The 19,898-nt window shown below is 45.5% G+C and overlaps 2 protein-coding genes across 4 annotated transcripts in view; one reads left to right on the plus strand and one right to left on the minus strand.

Moving 5' to 3' along the window:
• RTKN (rhotekin) overlaps positions 1-15,086 on the minus strand; it is a 161,733-nt gene extending 146,647 nt beyond the window's left edge. For both annotated transcript variants that reach the window (XM_029595489.1, XM_029595525.1), the window contains exon 1: positions 14,906-15,086. In XM_029595489.1, coding sequence (XP_029451349.1) covers positions 14,906-15,016 — 111 coding nt within the window. In that variant the 5' untranslated portion in view covers positions 15,017-15,086. The remainder of the gene's footprint in view (positions 1-14,905) is intronic.
• Positions 15,071-19,898, plus strand: part of MOGS (mannosyl-oligosaccharide glucosidase) — a 52,917-nt gene continuing 48,089 nt past the window's right edge. Inside the window, exons 1-2 of one of the 2 annotated variants that reach the window (XM_029595448.1) lie at positions 15,071-15,960; positions 16,082-16,156. The gene's annotated coding sequence lies outside the window, so the exon portion shown is untranslated. The remainder of the gene's footprint in view (positions 15,961-16,081; positions 16,157-19,898) is intronic. The other variant, XM_029595458.1, reaches the window with a different exon arrangement.

A 19,898-nucleotide genomic window follows, 5' to 3' on the forward strand; every position in this document is an offset into this window, starting at 1 on the left:
TTCAGCTACCAACTCAGGAATCATCAACTCAGGTGTGTTGCTAAAATATTTGCTAACATTTTTAAATCTAAATTTAACAAAAATATGTCTGAGGGAGCTGCATAGGGTAGCATTTTTACCAGATTTAGGAAGGACTGTAATCCCCACCAGGGTCATAGAAACAGATAAACTTAGAGATTGTAGTAGAAAATTTAACAGCTTCATTAAAGGCTGAACCAGGAGATCCTTTAAATGTTTCGTAGAAATCTGCAGTAAAGCCATCAAGTTCCAGAAACTGGCTTAGCTAAACAAGGATATAGCTATTAGAATTTCTTGTCCAGAGTTCTCCCTATCTAGTTTAGCTGTAACCTCAGGAGATACCTGTGGTAATGCAATATGTCTCAAATATTGACCCACCTCTTCTGCCTGAATGGAGCTATCCGCCACATATAGCTCTTTATAGAACCTAATAAAACTCTCTCTAATCAAATCAAAGATGAAAACTGAATTTGTATTTTAGTAATTTGATTATGGACCTGCTGACTTTTTAAATTTCTAAGCTAAAAACTTGCTTGGCTTATTCCCAAATTCAAGAAAAAGATTGCCTGTGTTAGGACCGCCGGCCGCGGCGGCCCGCAACCGGGGCCAGGTGTCATGGCCGCCAGCAGCGACGGACCGCAACCAGGGTCGGGCCGATGGCCACGGCACTAGACTTACCCGAGGCATCGGGTTTCGTCGGAGGCTCCTGCTGTGGCAGGCAGCCTTCCTTATGCCCTTTCATGGCCGCTGCCAGGCCCGGCCGCATGGTTCCTCAGCCAGGCCGGCTCCTCCCCCTCAGCCTGCTAGGAGCTGCACACGCGGCTGAAGAGAAAATTTAAAGGAGCCATGACAGGAAATTGTCATGGCTCCTCCTGGGACTCCTCCCTCCAGTTCCTGTATTTAAGGCAAGGTCTGATACTCAGACCTTACCTTGGTATTGAGGCTCTGTGCTTGGTTCCTGTGTTCCTGGAATTGCTCTTCGTCCGCTTCTGCTCCTCCACTTCGTTGGATTGATTCTTTGGCTTCTGACCTTCGGACCGGCGGTGGTGAATTTCTGGTGTTGACTTGGACCGGCTTTGGACCCTTCTCCTGTGTTGCTCCTGGACCAGCTCTCAACCTCTCTCTGGACTTCGACCCTTGGACCGGCTTTGGACTATCCTTCGACGTCTACTCCTGGACTGATTATGACCTGCTGGAGGCACCAGCCATCTAGAACCCGCGACCTGCAGGAGGCGCCTGCATCCAGACTATCTTCAGTCTTCAGGGAATCTCCTAAGTCCCAGCGGCCGTGACCCTATGGGCTCCTCCTGGGGGGGGGAGGGGGGAATCACGAGCTTCCAGGGTGAAGCCTTCATCTAACATCTACATCAGCAGGCCTTGCCATCCGACGGTAGAGACCGAAGAGGGTTGACTCCCAAAAAGGGAGTCAACCCTCTTCGGTTCTACTTTCTGAATCATAACAGCCTGGTTAGATCCAACTTACACTAGGCTTCTTCAACTCTAAGAGCATTAAGTCTACTTCTTTCAGCCTCCAGTTTCTGTTGAGATTTCCTGTTTTATGCAACTGTTCAAATTTATTAAGGGAAGCTAATAATCTAACACACCCCATTTGTTTCTCTTTCTTTTTAGGGACAGCTACCCAGAACCACCTTAAGGCAATCCCACAGAGTTTGCACAGACATCCCCTCATGGTCATTAAATGGAGATACTCCTTAATATCTCCTTAATAACTGTACTTAAGCATATGTAATTCTATATTTTATCCTGTTACCTAGATAAATTAAGTTCAAAGTTACCTGGATTAATTAAGTTCAATGTTATTTATTTACTTTCTTATTTACTTACTTATTTACTTATTAACCCGCATGTTATTTGTTAACTGTTTAGCAAGATTATATCCTATTCTGTTTCTCAGATTAATTATGTTCAATGTAAATGTAAATGTTCAATGTAAACCGCTAAATGAAGCGATAGTTACGGTTCCTTGTAAACCGGGGTGATATGTATACTATACAGGAACTTCCGGTATATAAATTTAATAAATAAATAAATATCCTGCCTTAACTGTTTGCATATATCATCATTCAATAAAGTGTCATTTCCATTTTCCATTTATTTAAAATGTTTATTCCACACATTACTTGGTAGTTCACTGCGGATTACAAGAAAAACATGAATAATAAATTTACAGACAAATATAGCAAAAAGAGCACAATAAAAAGCAGATCACTGAAAAGACAATCTTAGTCCCCATCATTAGACTTGAATGCTAATGAAAAAAAAAAAAGAGGTCTGCAAGTCTTTTTTAAAAAGATTTAAAAGTAGGGGCAGTCCATAACTACTCTGGAATGGTGTTCCATAAACACCTATTTCCCCGAAAATAAGACTGGGTCATATTAATTTTTGCTCCAAAAGATGCATTAGGGCTTATATTCAGGGGATGTCTTATTTTTTCATGTACAACAATCTACATTTATTCATATACAAAAACCTTCCCTTCTCCCTTTTTCCAGGCCCCGTGGACCAATGGGAAGGCTTCTTTCTTCCTGCCGCACTGCCAATGGGAAGACTCCTTCATTCTGCCTGCCCCTGTGCAGGCCAATCGGAAGCCTCCTCCCTTCTACCTGCCAGTGGGAGTAGGAAGAAGGGAGGAAGCCTTTGATTGGTCGGTGGGGTGGGAGGAATGGCAGTGTCAAACCCCAACGAAGCAAGGCCGCCACGGGGGCTCATCCTCGTGGCAGCGAAGAGGAGACCTGACCTCAACCCAGCAGGACCGCCACGGGAGCTCATCCCTGTGGCAATGAAAAAGAAGGCCCGCTGGAGTAAAGCCACAGTGTAATTGGAGCCCATCCCTGCAGCGAAGGAAGAAGAAGTTTGGCGGTGAGAGCTTGTGTGTGTGTGTGTGTGTGAATGGGTGCCTGGGTGAGAGCTTGTGTGTGTGGGCGTTTACCTCTCGTCCAAAGGCGCCCGCTTGGGTATTTACAAATACTTAATTATAGTTTATATTATTTATTTTAAGTATTGTCAATAATATTATTTATTTATATTAATTATATATTATTATTTTATAATTCAATACATCCGTTGTGTGTTGCAACAGACGTACTAAATGTGTCTGTCTGGCTGATGATCTTAACTGGGGCTTATTTTTGGGGTAGGGCTTATATTACGAGCATCCTGAAAAATCATGCTAAGGCTTATTTTCCGGTTAGGTCTTATTTTCGGGGAAATACGGTAGCTCTGTTTCTGGCAATGTTCAATCTTGCCAGCTTAAAGGGTCAGAACTTCCAGTAGGTTCTTCATTTCTGACCGTAAATGCCTAGTAGATTTGTATAGACAGAGAGCAGAGGTTAGCCAGGGGGATGATTCATTATGGATAAGATTATAACTAACAGTCAAAACAATGTATTGAGTATGCCTCATTATGCCTTGAAAGCACAGGTATAATGAGGGTTTAACCACTGATGAAATATGTTTTTTCATGGAGAGGTTAGAATCCAAAATCACACCAAGGTTCCTGGTTCATCTTCCAATAGTTAGGTCATGATTTAATAATGTGAAAGTATTGTGAATTGGGTAGGATGGAGACTTTATCCCAGAAAATAAAAATGATTTCAATTTTTGAAATGTTAAATTTGTAATCAGTCATTGCTTCACTGAGTTTTGGCACAGATATACCAATTCAAAAGTATTGGGCCAGGAAAATAGAGTAAGGTACAAAGAACTGTATATTGTCTGCATAAATTTTGTAGTTAACACCCAGACAAGCAAGAACTTCACAATCTCCAGAATCACTGTCCAGCATCTTTATGTGTGAAAGTGAACACCCAATCTATGGACACGTGGGCAGACCATATTACAGATCCTATATTAGTGGAGACTAACCCCGCTACATACAACTTGCTTACCAAAAGTCAGCTAGCGTATGAGTTGTGCACTTTAGAATAGAAAGTAAAATCTCTCTGTGTGAGGTAACGTCATCTTCATATGTCAATGAGGCCCCAAGATGAAATGAGAAATTGGAGCTTAATTCTATGAGCCTGCAATGGAACATTAGACCCATGAGAATTATCCAAGGGAGGAGACATAGTAAGATTGAAGTCACCCCCTAATGACAGGTCCCTCCAATACATTACTTAACAGCTCTCCCAGCTTTCCAAAAAAAGTCCCTCTGATTGCTATTAGGTGCACATGTATATACAAAGGTCACAATATTCATACCAAATGTTTCACTTTAAGGACCAGAAACCTCCCTTCCTTATCCCTTCTGAGATCTAATATATCCACACAGATATTCTTATATATCAAACATCCTAATGCAGTAAACAGATGCGAAGAACATATGTGAAAAACAGCTTATTTTTCATCAATCTCTCATCTTGCTTCCTTACATGAGTTTCTTGCACAAAAAAGATTGAAGCTCCTGAAGACTTTGCTTCCTTAAACAGAATCTCCCTTTTACATTTAACAACAATACTTGAAAGGTAGCCATCATAACATGTAAAGAAGAGAGAGATGCTCTCAAGTACCTGGATAACCCCTTTGGTAATGACTCCAAAACCCATGCACTCCTGCCCTCCCACACCCCACCCCCCTTCCTCTTTGAACCCCTTCCTGTACAGGAATGATGACCCCTCAAGACAGCCCCCAATGCAATTCAGCAACTATATGTGGGAGACCCTCCCGGTCTGGCCACCAGATGTCACTGTCCCTGTAGAACACACTTTGTAAGCAACCATGCATACCCTCAGTCCATCCCACTTAGAGAGTCTGGATTGGATGCATGAAGAATGTTTTGCACAGCCATGTGAATACACTTGGGGGTTCAGTTTGAGGAAGCAGCCAAGGAGTAAAGATGTATTTTTTCCATACTCTGGTAGGCCTCCCAGCTTCACTCAAAGGTGTTTGTTTTAGAAGTGACACCTCCCAGTGCACTCTCTGCCTGAGAGTCCTTCTTATAATTTGCAGAGAGATAGACTTTTAAGCCTGATACCCTTTTGGGGCAAAAGGTTCTCTCACAAGCGGACCAAAGACCCGTGATCCCATTCTAAACCCTAGATGGGCAAGCACCAGTGATGGATCTTGGTGCAAGAGACAGTGAAGGCAGAAGATGTATCCAGTTTAAGCTTTAAAGTATTTTTTGGACTTAAGAAGAGTGGGGAGATCTTTGGATCCCCCTTCCCCATTGGGATTGCAGTACTGAGAATTAGACTGGTCCCACAGACTTGTCCCCAAGAGAAGCTCCCCAGAAAGATCAGAGAATAAGGATGGAAGAGTAAGAACAGGAGACACCATCTGGATCTCTACAACTACATGACCAGGACGGGCTGGATGCCCAAGGAGAAGATGACTAGGATTCCTGCACAGCCGCTAGGAGAGTTTGTACAATTAAAATCACCATGGTCAGATTAAAGGACACCTACCTACCCAGAATTATACCTGTAACATCAGTTAGATGTAAATTCACATGTCTGGATATTGGACTTTACTGATTGATACTCCATAAATTAAACTTTTATTTAACACCCAGACCTGGACCTGTTTGAGTTATTGCAGCCTCTTATCTCATGAGAAGCACCTACAGTTCTGACACACACTGGTGACCTTTTCTCATAGTCTGGGTCATAAGTGAAAGCTTCCCCCCATAAAAAGAATCCCCCCCTGGGATTGAGAATCAGCTTGGAATGGAAAGGTTAGCCGGAGCAACCTCTGAAGATATAAATTAGTTATATACCCTAAGGAGAAACAAGCCTCCAAAATAGGGGTTACATACAAGAAACCAGGGCAATGCAAGTGCAGGAGCAATGTGCACGTGTAAAGTAGCCTAAGAAAACAAGGGAATAAAATAATAAAACCATGCGTCTCAAGTCTTAGATCTTCCACTAATAGTAGACATGTCTTGGACGCCACCACACATGAACACACAATGGGTTGAAATCTGTAACCAAACACTGCATTCATGACTCAGCCTTCACATGTTAGCATCTCTATCCAGCACATCACTGTCAAGAGTTCCTCCTCAGTCTTTTCCCACCCTTAGTAATCTTTTGCCACCTAGATGTCTCTCTATGGGGCAAAGGATTAGGCTCTACAGACTTAGCTTTATTAAAATCCCAGCTTCTGGTAGAATATCTCCCAGTTCCTCCAGCAAGTGGATTCTTGCCACTGATGGTAAAAGCCAGCTGTGGCATAGTTGACGCAGCCTCACAGGTGAAACTATGAGATCCACACAGACAGCTGGCAGACACGTCCTGAAGCGGGACAGGCTGGAGAGTCACCTATATCAGCCATCTCCTGTTGTTGAGGCAAGGCCCTTACTTAGATAGGCTGGTCGGCCTGATGCCATCAGAGGGCGCCGCTCAGCATGTCCCACCACGGGGCCTACATAATCTGCTCATTTGCGCGTGCGAGCCTAAGGAAAGGCAGTGGCCTGGGAGCGTCAGCGGCATCTGGGGTTTGCAATGATGGTGGCATTCTGCTGCAACATTCCTGGGTTTGTGGCTGGCAAAAGTAATACTGTTTAGCCCTAATCTTTGTTTCCTATTTTTTTAACCAGTTAGCACTCCACAACAGGACATTGCCTCCTATCCCATGACTTTTTAATTTCTTGAGGAGTTGGGCTGTCTCCTTACCTCAAACACTGGCTGAAGCAGTTAAATTGTTCTGGTGTAAAGTGAATGGCATTATTAAATATTAATATTACAAAAGCACTCCTGTTAAGATGCAAGATTCAGTAGAAATAATTATGTAAGCAGATCAATATTTAATAACCTGCCCCTCCTGGCTTAGACTCACACAAGCCTCCACAGACAAAACTGCTCAAAGACAGAAAGCCATTTTCTCATCATGACACATGAAAGCTGTTAGTGTAGCTGCGTTTAAAAAACATAGAAACATATAGAAACATAGAAATGTCGGCAGAAGAAGACCAAACGGCCCATCCAGTCTGCCCAGCAAGTTTCACACTTTCTTTTTTTTCATACTTATCTGTTTCTCTTGGCTCTTAGTAACCTTTTGGTTCTATTACCCTTCCACCCCCACCATTAATGTAGAGAGCAGTGTTGGAGCTGCATCTAAATGAAATATCTAGCTTAATTAATTAGGGGTAGTAACCGCCGCAGTAAGCAAGTTACACCCATGCTTATTTGTTTACCCCGACTATGTAATTCAATCCTTGTTGGTTGTCTGTATATAGATCCACTTTTCTTCATTCTCCCTGCCGTTGAAGCAGAGAGCTATGCTGGATATGCTTGAAGACTTTCTCTCCTGCCGTTGAAGCAGAGAGCTATGCTGGATATGGTTGAAATGTCAGACTTTCTCCCCTGCCGTTGAAGCAGAGAGCTATGCTGGATATGCTTGAAGACTTCCTCCCCTGCCGTTGAAGCAGAGAACTATGCTGGATATGCTTGAAGTCTTCCTTCCCTGCCGTTGAAGCAGAGAGCTATGCTGGATATGCTTGAAGTGTCAGACTTTCTCCCCTGCCGTTGAAGCAGAGAGCTATGCTGGATATGCTTGAAGTGTCAGACTTTCTCCCCTGCCGTTGAAGCAGAGAGCTATGCTGGATATGCTTGAAGTGTCAGACTTTCTCCCCTGCCGTTGAAGCAGAGAGCTATGCTGGATATGCATTGAAAGTGAAGTATCAAGCTTATTTGATTTGGGGAAGTAACTGCCATAAAAAGCAAGCTACTCCCTGCTTTTTTGTGAATGCAAATCTTTTTTTTTTTCCCCCACATTCATTTACGTCCTCTAGACTTTATGGATCCACAGTGTTTATCCCTCGCCCCTTTGAAGTCTTTCACACTTCTGGTCTTCACCACTTCCTCCGGAAGGGCATTCCAGGCATCCATCACCCTCTCCATGAAGAAATACTTCCTGACATTGGTTCTGAGTCTTCCTCCCTGGAGCTTCAAGTTCCGGGAGGAAAAGTCCATTAGCCATTATTAAGGTGGAATTGCAGAAATTCACATCTTATCCCTGGGATAAGCGGCTTGGAATCTATCTACCCCCTAGGATCCTGCCAGGTACCTGTGACCTGGACTGGCTACTGCTGAAAACAGGATGCTGGGCTTGATGGACCCTTGGTCTGACCCAGTATTGCAAACCTTATGTTGTTAATCTAGTGTGCCAGACACAAGGGATGAAGCCCAGACAGAAGGGAGAAACCAAGTCACTCATAACTCATCCAAAATGTGGTACTAAAAGAGCTCCTTGAACTATAAGAAAAATAGCTCTTTCAAGGATTAGTCCCCTGGAGCGCAAATTACTGCTCCACTTACATATCAGCAGCAAAACTAGTGAACACCCAGCCCCTACCGGCACAGCATTTTTTCACCTGAAGGCCCATAAACAGACACTGCTGTATGAAGACTCTGGCAAGTACAACACCCCGCCCAAACTAGATTAGGCAGGAAGATCATTATACACGTCCCCTCGAGCTACCCACAACACTCCCTAATGCCAAGTCAGGGGCTGTATACACACACACACAAATTACTCATAGCCTTCCTCCACTGTTATGACCCCTCACTAAAGAGGGTGGGGGAGACAGAAAACAGAGGGAACAGCTCCTGTCTTCTGTCACAATCTTTAACTTCAAGAAAGGGAGAGAAAACTGCAAGCTCCTTACACTCAACCTGGGGGGGGGGGGTTACTGGATTGAGTATATTGTAGAAAGAACTCCCCCAGAACTAAGCCAAGAGACTAGACAGGTCACCTAACACATACCTTCCCTCCCCCTCCAAGCCTCTTCCAAAACTGTAAAATCTAGATTTATGTAGACCCTGGCAAGTACAGCACCCCACCCAAACTAGACTGTGCAGGAAGAATATTATATACATCCTCCTACAACACTCCTTAACATCATCATCAATGTCAATGGGCAGAAAACTGGAACAAAATTGGCTCACATCAAAATTGGATCTTGACAAAACCAAATGCAGACAACACTACATGGTCTACCATGAGGCAATAAACAAAGCAATGAAAACTTACTATACTAAAATAATCAAACTGAGAATTCACCAATAGAATTAATCTGGACCATACACAAATTTCTGGGATCCACCACCACTATACTTTCCATCCTCTCAACAGAAACCCACTGTAACAAGCTAGCTGAATTCTTTATTAATAAGATGGCACACCTTGCAAGACTAGATAGTAGAGCAGCAGGTAATCTCACTCAAGCACAGAGCCCACTCCACAAAACTCACTAACCAACTTCAACCCACTACAAAAAGAAGACGTTGACTCTCTACTCTCCACCCTCTACCCTCAAGCCAAGTACCAGTCATGACGACCCCTGCCTATCTTGGCTAATCCAAACTTGGACTACTTAACCACATCCAGACCATCATCAATGCATCTCTAACAGAAGCCCATATACAGACAAGCCTAAAAAAGCAATAATTAGACCTACTTTGAAGAAATTAAACCTGGATCCCATTCAACGACCATCTAGTCTTGAATTTCCCATTCCTTAGCAAGATCATAGAAAAGGCAAAACTACTATAACTCTCCATTAACTAACTGCTATTAATGCCGTTGACCTTTACCAATCTGGCTTTCGTTCTCATCAGAGCATGGAAACCACACTAATCAGACCAGTTGATGAACTCTACTCATGGATCATGATCATTCAGCACTACTAATACTTCTGGATCACTCAGCAGCATTTGATACAATTGACCACAACCTCCTCATCTCCTGGGACTAGCAGGCCACACTCTGTCCTGGTTCACCTCCTTCCCTCTCTGAAAGCACCCAAACTTTAGTCCTAGTATCAGCAACCTCAACACCACAAATTCTTGCTTGTAGAGTACTGCAAGGCTCCATCCTATTCAACATCTATATGGCCCCTCTCAGCAAATTCAGAGACTGTCACATCACATACTATTCCTGCGCCAACAAACAACTACTGTTACTACGTAGCAAACCTAAACTCAACCATTACCAAACTTAACAGTGTTTGGCATTAATATTCAGCTAGTTACATCTAAACAAACTTAGTCTGAACTCAAAAAAGATAGAGATGCTAGGGATTGGGAAGAAAGAAGTCAACTCCCCTTCCCATAAGTGATCCTCGATGGAAGCACCCTAACTGTCAGCTTCCAAGTACGGAGCTTAAGCCTTATTCTAGACACCCAACTTAACACCAATGCCCAGATCCCTTCGTGACCGTTATCCAAGCTTTAAGCATTTCTAGGTTAGACTATTGTAATACCCTTTACCCAGGAATTTCCAAGAGCCCTGCCCCCGGCCTCTCCCATAACTGCATACTACTTACAAATTAACTACTTACAAAATAGCAACTAGCACTCATACTTCTGACTCCTGCCCCAGAACGTCCCTAGATTGCACCCCTTTTTCCCTGTTCAGGCACGTTACTGCAACCATTCACTTACTCTCAAGGTTTATAAAATAGTATATACATGCATGTATAATTATTTTCAGCACAAGAAGCATTTTTGGTGCATAAATCATATTTTGGAAGTAATTTTCAAAGTGTTACATGGGGGTTGTGCACATAGAATGAGCATAAGCGTGATAAAAATAGCTTTTGTGTGCATAAATTATGTCTTTATGCATGCTTAGCATTTTCTTTAGACTCATTTTCAGGGTTGTGGGCATTTTTTTTAGCTCCTGACACGTTAGCATACCATTAGCTTACTGCATCAAGAATTAAAAAAAAAAAAAAAGTAATGTGTACATTAAAATTGTACTTTGAAATTCGCCATACAATTTCCTAATGCTCAGCTTATTGCATCAGCCCCAGGGATTGCTTTCTGCAAAGCCAATCGTATACCATTCTGAAAGCACAGGAAAGGACAGCTCAATGTTAGCAAGGTGCTTCTATTACCGACAGAATTGCAGGGGCGCTCGTCTTAAAAACCAGCTGTACTCCCCAAAACACAATCCTGTCTCAATTATCTTCTTTCCAAAGTGAAGAACTGCCAATAAGCCACTACACAGGGCCTAGTACAGACTCTCCTTCTTTCCTTTGTGAATGATTATTTGATCTTTATTTTAACAGCCCATGCTGACTCTACATTTTCCAATTAGGATCCGATTTTGTTTGTTTTACTTTTCATTTTGCCTGTAATTTATTGAAGTGCCATAAGAAGGAACATCTCTGTAGTGAGTAAAGACTTCTTTAGTAATTGCTGGAATCAGACTGAGGCCAAGCCAGGTGACAGCCTGACCGCACTGATTTCTTGTAATGCTGTTTTCTTCTTGTTCTATTAACGGACTTGAATTCACTTTCTCAGCCTCACCGGCGAAGAGCTGCAGTTTGGTCTGTTTCTTGCTAAAGCGTTGTTTTGGATTCGGCACTATAATAAACCTGGTTTCCTGTATAAATGTACTTTACAGGGTTTTATTTTTGCATTATAGGCTCTCTAAGAAAAATCAAAGCAAAACTGCAGTGACATCTTCGGGTGAAAGAGGAAAATATTCCACAGACGAGTTCAAAAATAAAACAGCATCCAAGTGACTCAGGGCCTGAGTCATGGTGACTTTTCTTCATGGGAAAAAAAAAATCTAGTGAATCACCCTTAGGTGTTTTTTAATCCGTCTATGAAACACAGGCTACACAAAATCAGTCTGCCACACTAAGATGCTCACCATCAGACCACTCGGACTCAGCCTCAGCTTCTGCTTGGCACTTCTGGCTTTTACTCTTTGCTGCCACAGAATAGCATGTTTCCGACTCTGGAGCACTGGTCTCCCTGTGCACACAGACGGGATCTCCAGCTGGCTTCATGTGGACATTGCATTTCGGGCTGCTCTGGGTCTGAGTTTCCGTGTGCCCCCTGCAGGAGCTTGGCTAGCTGGTCGTCTGTTGCACGGTGCCTACTCCCTCCCTAATGTGCAGGTGAAATACAGAGGCCATAAGCAAATAGAAACTGAGAACAAAAGGTAGGCAACTTTGGCACTCCAGAGAAGCACTGGAGAAAAGCTCCACATTGTGCACACTTGGGGCCTTCTTTTCTTTAGGTATATGAATGAAAACACCTATTGGTTTCTGTTGAATTTCTATTACTACTACTTATTTTTACAACTCTACTGTCATGGGTAGCACTTGTCAGATACATATAAGGCAGTCCCTGCTCTATAGAGCTTACAAGCTAGTCAAGACAAACATACGTCCATCCATAGTCACTTTTATGCTGTGCCGAGCTTCAATGGATTGGGTAAGAAAAGCTAGTAGGAAAGTGGGAAACTAAAATGAGATCATTCATGTTCAGAAAATGTTTATTTACCTGTTTCTTTTTTGTGGATACAGAGCAGTGCATATACTGCTCCTTTTAAGTCTCATTGCTCCTCAAGACTGCTTATAGTTTGCCGATGTCACAATTCTAGCTCCTCCTACTCAGCTGCAGACTCCACCCATAGCATACACTGTACTGTTTGAGCTTACACCCTGCTGGAGTCACAATGCTAGTCCCTCCCACTCTGCCAGAGACCCCACCCACATGATATACCGGTGGCACTTTTAAGCTTGTACCCTGGTGACATCATACCTAGCCCCTCCCGCTAAGACAGGGATCCCACCCACACCATATACCTCACTGAGCTTACACCCTATGATGTCACAGCCAGAGATCTGGCCTACACCACACACTGCAGTGTTTTAGTTTATTGTAGGATCAATAAAAAAATACTGAAGCACAAGAAGACTATGAAACGTGCCTAGGCTGTGTTAACACTGAAAGCATACACTTCAACTTTTATTTTTTTTGAGAAGATTTGGATCAGGAAGTTTCCTCCAGTTCTTGTGGACTTCCAGCTCATTCGGAACCGGCTTTTATTGAGCCTTCATATGGGGGATTTTTACCTTATTTTATTTTTCACTCCCAGCTCACTCAGTCCAGTCACTGCAGTAACACTATCCTTGATCAAGGGACATGCACCTGGACTCCTTCCAGAACTCTACAATCATGGGCTCTAAATTTTAGCATTAGGTTTCACCATTGTACAGTGAGTGAGATATCTCCCCTGCCACCCCCCTCCCCCATAGGGGTGTGAACACTGCCTCTGCAGAACCCCCAGCCCCAGTCAATCCAGGATGCAGAAAACCTAACCCAGAAACACTACCACTGACCCATCAGACCAGCTCTCCAATTTACTTTTAATTGGGTTTGATGGTTCCCCCCGGAATTTAGCTGCGTTTTATTTCACAAGTTAGAAGAACCTGAGAAAAGATTAAGAATAACAACTGTCCCAAGAGTTTTCCAGGTCAACACCACGGTTAATAGCCTCCAGTCAAGAGCAGAAGCTCACTTTCCACCCACTAATAGAATCAAAATATGAATGCAATTATGAGCATTGATGAAGGCCCCAGTGCACACTCATACTTTTTTGAGAGATGTGTGTGAACATACTTATGGTGGCCTGCAACTCCAATCCTCCAGATCCATTTCAGGATGAACAAAACTGAAAAATTATTGGAAATTCAGATCAAATGCATGTAAATGCAAAGAGTACTCATTGACAATCAGACCTGTTTGTGAATCTCATGAACCAGAGCTGGAGCCCAGCCATATTTTTAACTCATCGCTAATGGTAGAATTTTTCCAAATGAGGGGTATACTTAAACTATAAATGAACCATAAGTAAAAAACAGAGATGATAAAAATCCAGACACTGAAACCGAAAACTGCATTTTGCTAACAAAAAATGAATCTGGCAACCTCAATAAGGAAGCATGTGGACATTTAAAAGCACATGAATATATTGTGGAGGAACGTAGAATGTGGCATTTGTATTTCTTTAAAACTGTGCTATCTCCTGCTTATTTACTTTTTGTCAAATCTTAGGATGACATATAGTGATCTGCCGTGCTAGGCAAACCCACCAATTTCTTCATTTCCAAGGTTCTGAGAATTAGTATAAAAATGCTGTTAAAATATTCAACTTGAATATAGCCACAGGTGGACTAGCCAGATTTTTCTAATTTGAAGCCATGCCTCTCCTGTATTTCTGTGACTTAATGGCTGGGGATGAGGAGAGAGGTGTGGGGTTTGCTTGAGCAGAAACAAGGTAAAAAAGCATAGCAGCCTCACACCTAAACGATGGAACTAACCAAGCAACAGGCTCCAAAATTAAAACTGGAAATATTCACATGATAAAAATACATCTAACGTTCTGAACGTGAGAAATCATTTGATAAACTTTTTCTTAATGCCCCTAGGAGGCACTGCTGGTATTTTCAGATGCCCAGGTTTGACTATAAATATTGCTCAACAAAATGTGCCTTGTCCCAGTTAAAAATATGTCACTTTTCAAGTTTCATAATTCTTTCCAGGACGACTTTAGCATATGTACCATGACGGCGATCTGAGTTTTCCCATAGTTCATATGACAAAATTACAATGAAAGCTCTTCCACTGTACGGCAACTACTCTTGGGGTGGTGGATGGTAAACCTCGCCGGTTCACAGAGCACCCAGCTTCCGGGGAGGAGAAGCAGAAGTAGCTGTGTATCGTCCAATATCAGCTTACTGTCTGCTCTAAAGAGCAAAGGGGCTTTGGGATAGTACGAAAATACTGTGCAGACAATCGGAAGCTCCACAAACGGCTAGAAATGTATTGAAAGTAATTAAAGGGTAGAGTAAGGCTTAATTCGTGGGTGTCAAGGTGTGGATTGAAATCTGAGAGCCACATAGGTTTCTTGTTAAAATGCACGGTTTGCAAGGAGAATACGTGGAGCCGGGGACGGGTTTAAGAACTCCGGTGCGCAAGGGATTTAAAAATACAGGGAGAGCTCGTAAAAAAAAAAAAAAAAAAAAGGGGTGGGATTTAGGGCAGGGCGGGGACTAGGAGCTCCTCACGGAGCGGCTTCAGCGGGGCGAGGGCAGCCGGTAAAACGCGCTCTGCCGTTTCCCTACCTGGGGGGTGTCCAGGAAGACGCTCCTGCGGAACCTGCCCCTCTTGATCTCCATCTCCAGGGCCGAGCACCGGGCCACCGTGGCCCGGCTGCTGTGGTTCCGGCAAAACATGCTCGCCCGTGCAGCAGATCCCGAGCCCGATCCGCCCTCTCCGCGCCTCACTGCGGCTCTGGGCCGCTTTCCCTTCAGCAATTTCCCCCCCCCCCCCTCCACTCTTCCTGCCAGCTCCGCCTCCTGCTGCTTTCCCGGCGCCGGGAGACACCTGGCGGGGAAGCGAGGCCGCTGCAGGAGAGCCCTGGCTGGGCACTGTGGGCAGTGCCAGCCTGTGAGCCCGCCCCGGCCCCGGCATCCAGGGGACGGCGCTCCTGCTCTGCCCTCTGCAGCTCTCCTCTCACACAAGGAGTAGAGCAGGGGGGTGGGGGGCATGGAAAGAGACACACAAGGTAGGACAACCAAGGGGGAAGGGAAGACCATTCCTCCTTCTTTAGGTGAGGAGTCCAGTTACCGTCCATGGGGGGAGGGGAGAATTGCCAACCCTACCCACCCCCAGCCTCGGCCCTTCTCAAACTCCTAAGCAGCTCTCGGATTAGACGCCAGGCTGGACCGCGCTGTCCCCGCTCATCACATCATTCCCTAAAGGGATTTGCCTCGCTGTCAACTCTACACTTGGGTTAGTGCCGCCAGCGATCAGCGATGCGCCCAATAAGTCAAACTGGAAACGTGGGACACCCTGTGTGACGAAAAGACTTCATCAAATAGGAATGAGATAAAGATGCTTAATCACTTTTATGGATATCGGAAAATGTATGGTGACGTTCAGCACTAAAATATATCATTGTACCCGCTTGTACTAACAGGTCCATTCCTACCCCCGCCCCCCTCTGTCCCCAAAGAGGGAACAATACTTCCATGAAATGTTTCTTTTCTTGGATTGCAATCCGCTCGCCTGCTGACGAGCTGCTCCCTCTGCTGAGCTCAGCAAGATCTTGGCAGTCGGTCAGGGGGCAAAGCAACCCACACCAAGCCGCAAACTACGGGACGGGAAATTCTTAAAGGTTACTGAAAACATATTTGTTATTATTTTACGCTTTACATAGTCGTGTTTGTAATGTTGGTTTGGATCTGACTGTACCCGTTATGTAATAATTTATTTTGGATTTTTTTTTTTTCTATTAGAGATCACGTTGATCTGGAAAATCACTTCACAGATTCAGCAGCTCTTCTCATAGACTCGTTTTCATAAGCAGAAAGGTACGGAACGTCGGCTCATTAGACTATTTTTTTGGGAGGGGGTGCACACGCTATAGAAAACGACTGGCCTGGCCCAATGAAACAACTTTCAGGGTCAAAAGATTTAACCTTAGCACAAAAGGTTCTGTTAGTCCACATCGAGGAAACTCCCAAGGACCGGGCTCACGGGCAGAAGGGTTTAACACCTGCACGCTAGTTTTTAGGCGCACACCTCAGAGAAACATCACCGGCTCGTCCTCCTCACACATGGATGACCTCGGGCACTCAGGCCCTATGTACTAAACATTTTTTTTTTTCCATGCACACAAAAGGGACCGCTTTCCACTTCTCCATGTCGCTGGAAGGTCGGAGGATAGTTTCCTTTTGAAACTTAGCTGCAAGGTACAAAAGTGCCTGGCAGACATCTGCTTACACTATCGGCACGGCAAGTATGCAGGGAAAAAATAGCCACGTGCATTCCCTTCCCCACTCCATGTCTGCCCTAGCGACAGCCCCCCCCCCCTCCCCCTCCCCGCAGCTGTCTAGCTGCCTAGTAAACGGGCGATACAGTACAGTGCGCGTCGAAAACGGAGCGCACTGTTAACCCTCTATTGGACACGCATTTTTGACGCGCTAGCGTTACCCCTTATTCAGTAAGGGGCTGAAAACGCGTGTCCAACCCCCCGAACCTAATAGCGCCCTCAACATGCAAATGCATGTTGATGGCCCTATTAGATATTCCTGCGCAATTCAGAAAACAAAATGTGCAGCCAATTTTGCTGGCATCCGGTTTCTGAACCCGTGGCTGTCAGCGAGCTTGAGAACCGACGCCGGCAAAATTGAGCATCGGCTGTCAAACCCGCTGACAGCCGCCGCTCCGGTCCAAAAGGGGGCACTAGGGATGCGCTAGTGTCCCTAGCGCCTCCTTTTGCCTGTTTTTACCGCCGGGCCTAATTTGCATAGTGAATTGCACGCACAGGAGAGTGGACTTTACTGTATTGGCCCGAAAATTAGGTGGTTAGATTTTACCCGCGAGGAGGCAGGGCCGGTGCAAGAGTATTAGCAAAGGTGGCTCAAGGCAATCTGCTGCCTGAGGGGAGAGATGAGGTGGTGCCCCTCCCTTTTTCACACACACCCATATTTGCATACACACATATATACACTCATTCACTTCTCTCCCTCTTCCATATACACATGATACACACCCCACCACCCTCTCATACACATACCCACACTTTCATATACCCACAGATATATACATACCCTCTCATACAGAGACCCATCCACACCCACCCTCCCTTTCATGCACACACCCCTTTCATACATACACAAACCCACTCATACACACTCACCCCCGCACACTCTCTCATACAGACACTCCCACCCTCCCTCTCATATCGGCATGCACCCTCTCATAAAAACATCAACCCACCCTCCCTCTCATACAAACACCCACACTTTCATATACACACACACACCCTCACCCTCTCATAGGCATACACACACCCTCTCATACGCACTCACAAGCTGCATCCCCGCCCCCCCAAGCTAGCTGCCCCCCCCCCCCCCCCCCACACACACAAATTGTACCTTTTCTTCTTCAGCCACCGCTGGCTTGGGATCCAGCGGCGGCCTGCAGCTCTTTTTTTATTTTTTCACCATCTCCAGCCTGCGCTGTAGCCTCCTTTCTCTTTTTTTTTTTCTTTTTAGGCCACCACTGATGACCCACGGCTTCTTTTTCCTTTCTCTGCCACCACCAGCCTTGGTTCTGGCAATTGCAGCATGTGGTCTCTTATTCGTTGCCCGCCACAGGCTCCAGCAGCAGCCTTTCTCTTTTTTTTTTTTTTTTTCTCCCTTGGCTGCACCCGCGCTCTTCTTTTAATTTCTTGGCCGCTGGCGACGTGAGCGCTGGAGGCAGCCCGCTGTCTCCTTTTATTTCCTGCTGCCGCCTATCTGGGGCCCAGTTATGGGCCGTGGTCTCCTTTCCCTTTCTTTGGCTGGCACCGGCCTGGGCTACGGAAGGAGCCCGCAGTCTGTCTTCTCTTTTTTTTTTGGCCTCTTGCGGCCCAGTCTTTCTCTTCTCCACACCACCAGCATTGCAGATTTTCCTGCCTGCAGAGTTGTTTGCCTAAATGAAGGGTGAGGCGGCTGTGGCAGGAAAGTTTCAGGGGGGCAATTTTGCCGCCTCAAAATCTTCTCGCTTGAAGCAGCCGCCTCACCCTGTCTCATTACAGAACCGCCCCTGGGTATTAGTCGCCCTAGGAAAAACCTTCTACCTTGCGCCCTTGCCCCCTCCCCCTGGTCCAGGCCCCATCTCCGGCCCAACCTCATTCAGATAGGCCACCTTTCTTGCACACATTTAGGTTCCTTGTCTCATTCACAGTCTCTGCCGCTCGCGGCCTGCCGGGTCTCTTCTCCTCTCGGCCCCAAGCGGGATAGGCTCTGCAAACGGCACGCCAAGTCTATACTCCTCTCAGCTGTGAGTGGGGTGGGCTCCACTCGCAACCCCACGTGGCTGCTGTTTGCCTTCTCCTAACGGCTGGCACCCTAGGCGACCACCTACTTCGCTCACTGGGATGCGCCGGCCCTACGAGGAGAGGTGCAGTTTTCATCCCAGGGAATCTAGGGCGCCACGCTTTTGGCTCTTCTCCTCGGGACTGGAGAAAACCTTTAGCACACAGACCCCTAAGTACAGGCAGACTGGGCCTGCAGTGATGAGGGAGATCAGATCATCCTGTGATAAACCGTGGGACAGGCACAGTGCAAAGAGAGACTGCAGCCTCCGGGCATGAGTTCATCAGATCCTGGCCGCTGACACAGCTAGTAGTTATGACTAAGCTCTGCTAAATTCTTGCCTCTTCCCGTTGGTGTGTCTAAGATGATTGATTTATGTAGGATGAAGGGATATCTTCAGTAAATCAGCGGTCCCAAACTTTTCTTATGAAGGGCTAAACGTGATGTTTCAAATCACTAACAGAGCTGGATCGGAGAGCAGATGCAGGCATATACTCTCCATCCTGTAGCTCCAGGGAGCCCGGAGCACCCGCACACACCCTAGGTTCCACATCACCAAGAGCAGGGAGGGAGACCAGCAGACAACCCCCCCATGGGCCAGGGAGCAGCGGTGCTCAGACCATAACAAGAGAGAGCCCGGGGTTTATTTATTTATTTTATTTGAAAAATGTATAACCCGCCCTACCAACGTTTCTAGGTGGGCGAAAAAATGAGCTGCAACTGCAGGGATTGGAGAGGGCTCTAAGGGCGGTGGCTACTCCTGTCCCTGTCCTGCTCTCACCTCACCTCTGTGGTCACTGCCAGTTTCCCAACAGGGGGGAGATGGAGGAGGATCTTATGGAAGAGTCTAGCTGAGAGAGACAGGGGAGGGAGAGACAACAGAGACTGAGGCTGGGCTGCTCACAGTCTGCAGAAGTCCATTGGGAGGGGAGGGGGGGTGGCCGGCCCCCCCTCCCCTGAAATCACAATGGGGCCGATGTAATAAGCGACGTTAAGCCAACTCATGTATGCAATATAGGTTTTAGCGCCAAACAAATCCTGTGCTAAAACCAGGGTAAAAGCCGCAGTTGGCTTAGTGCGGGGCGCATGCAAATGCCATGTAAACAAAGCTATTAGCTATTACAGGGTAATGCAGAGAGCCTTGCTAGCAGGGAGACGTTTTAGTGAGTGTTTGTTTTTTTTTAGCACCTGGGTCAGGGCAAGAGTAAAAGTTGAAGCACGACTGGTGGCCATTTTAGTCCATTGCTGG

The sequence above is a fragment of the Rhinatrema bivittatum genome, chromosome 1, assembly GCF_901001135.1.
Source record: "Rhinatrema bivittatum chromosome 1, aRhiBiv1.1, whole genome shotgun sequence".
NCBI classification, from domain to species: Eukaryota; Metazoa; Chordata; class Amphibia; order Gymnophiona; family Rhinatrematidae; genus Rhinatrema; species Rhinatrema bivittatum.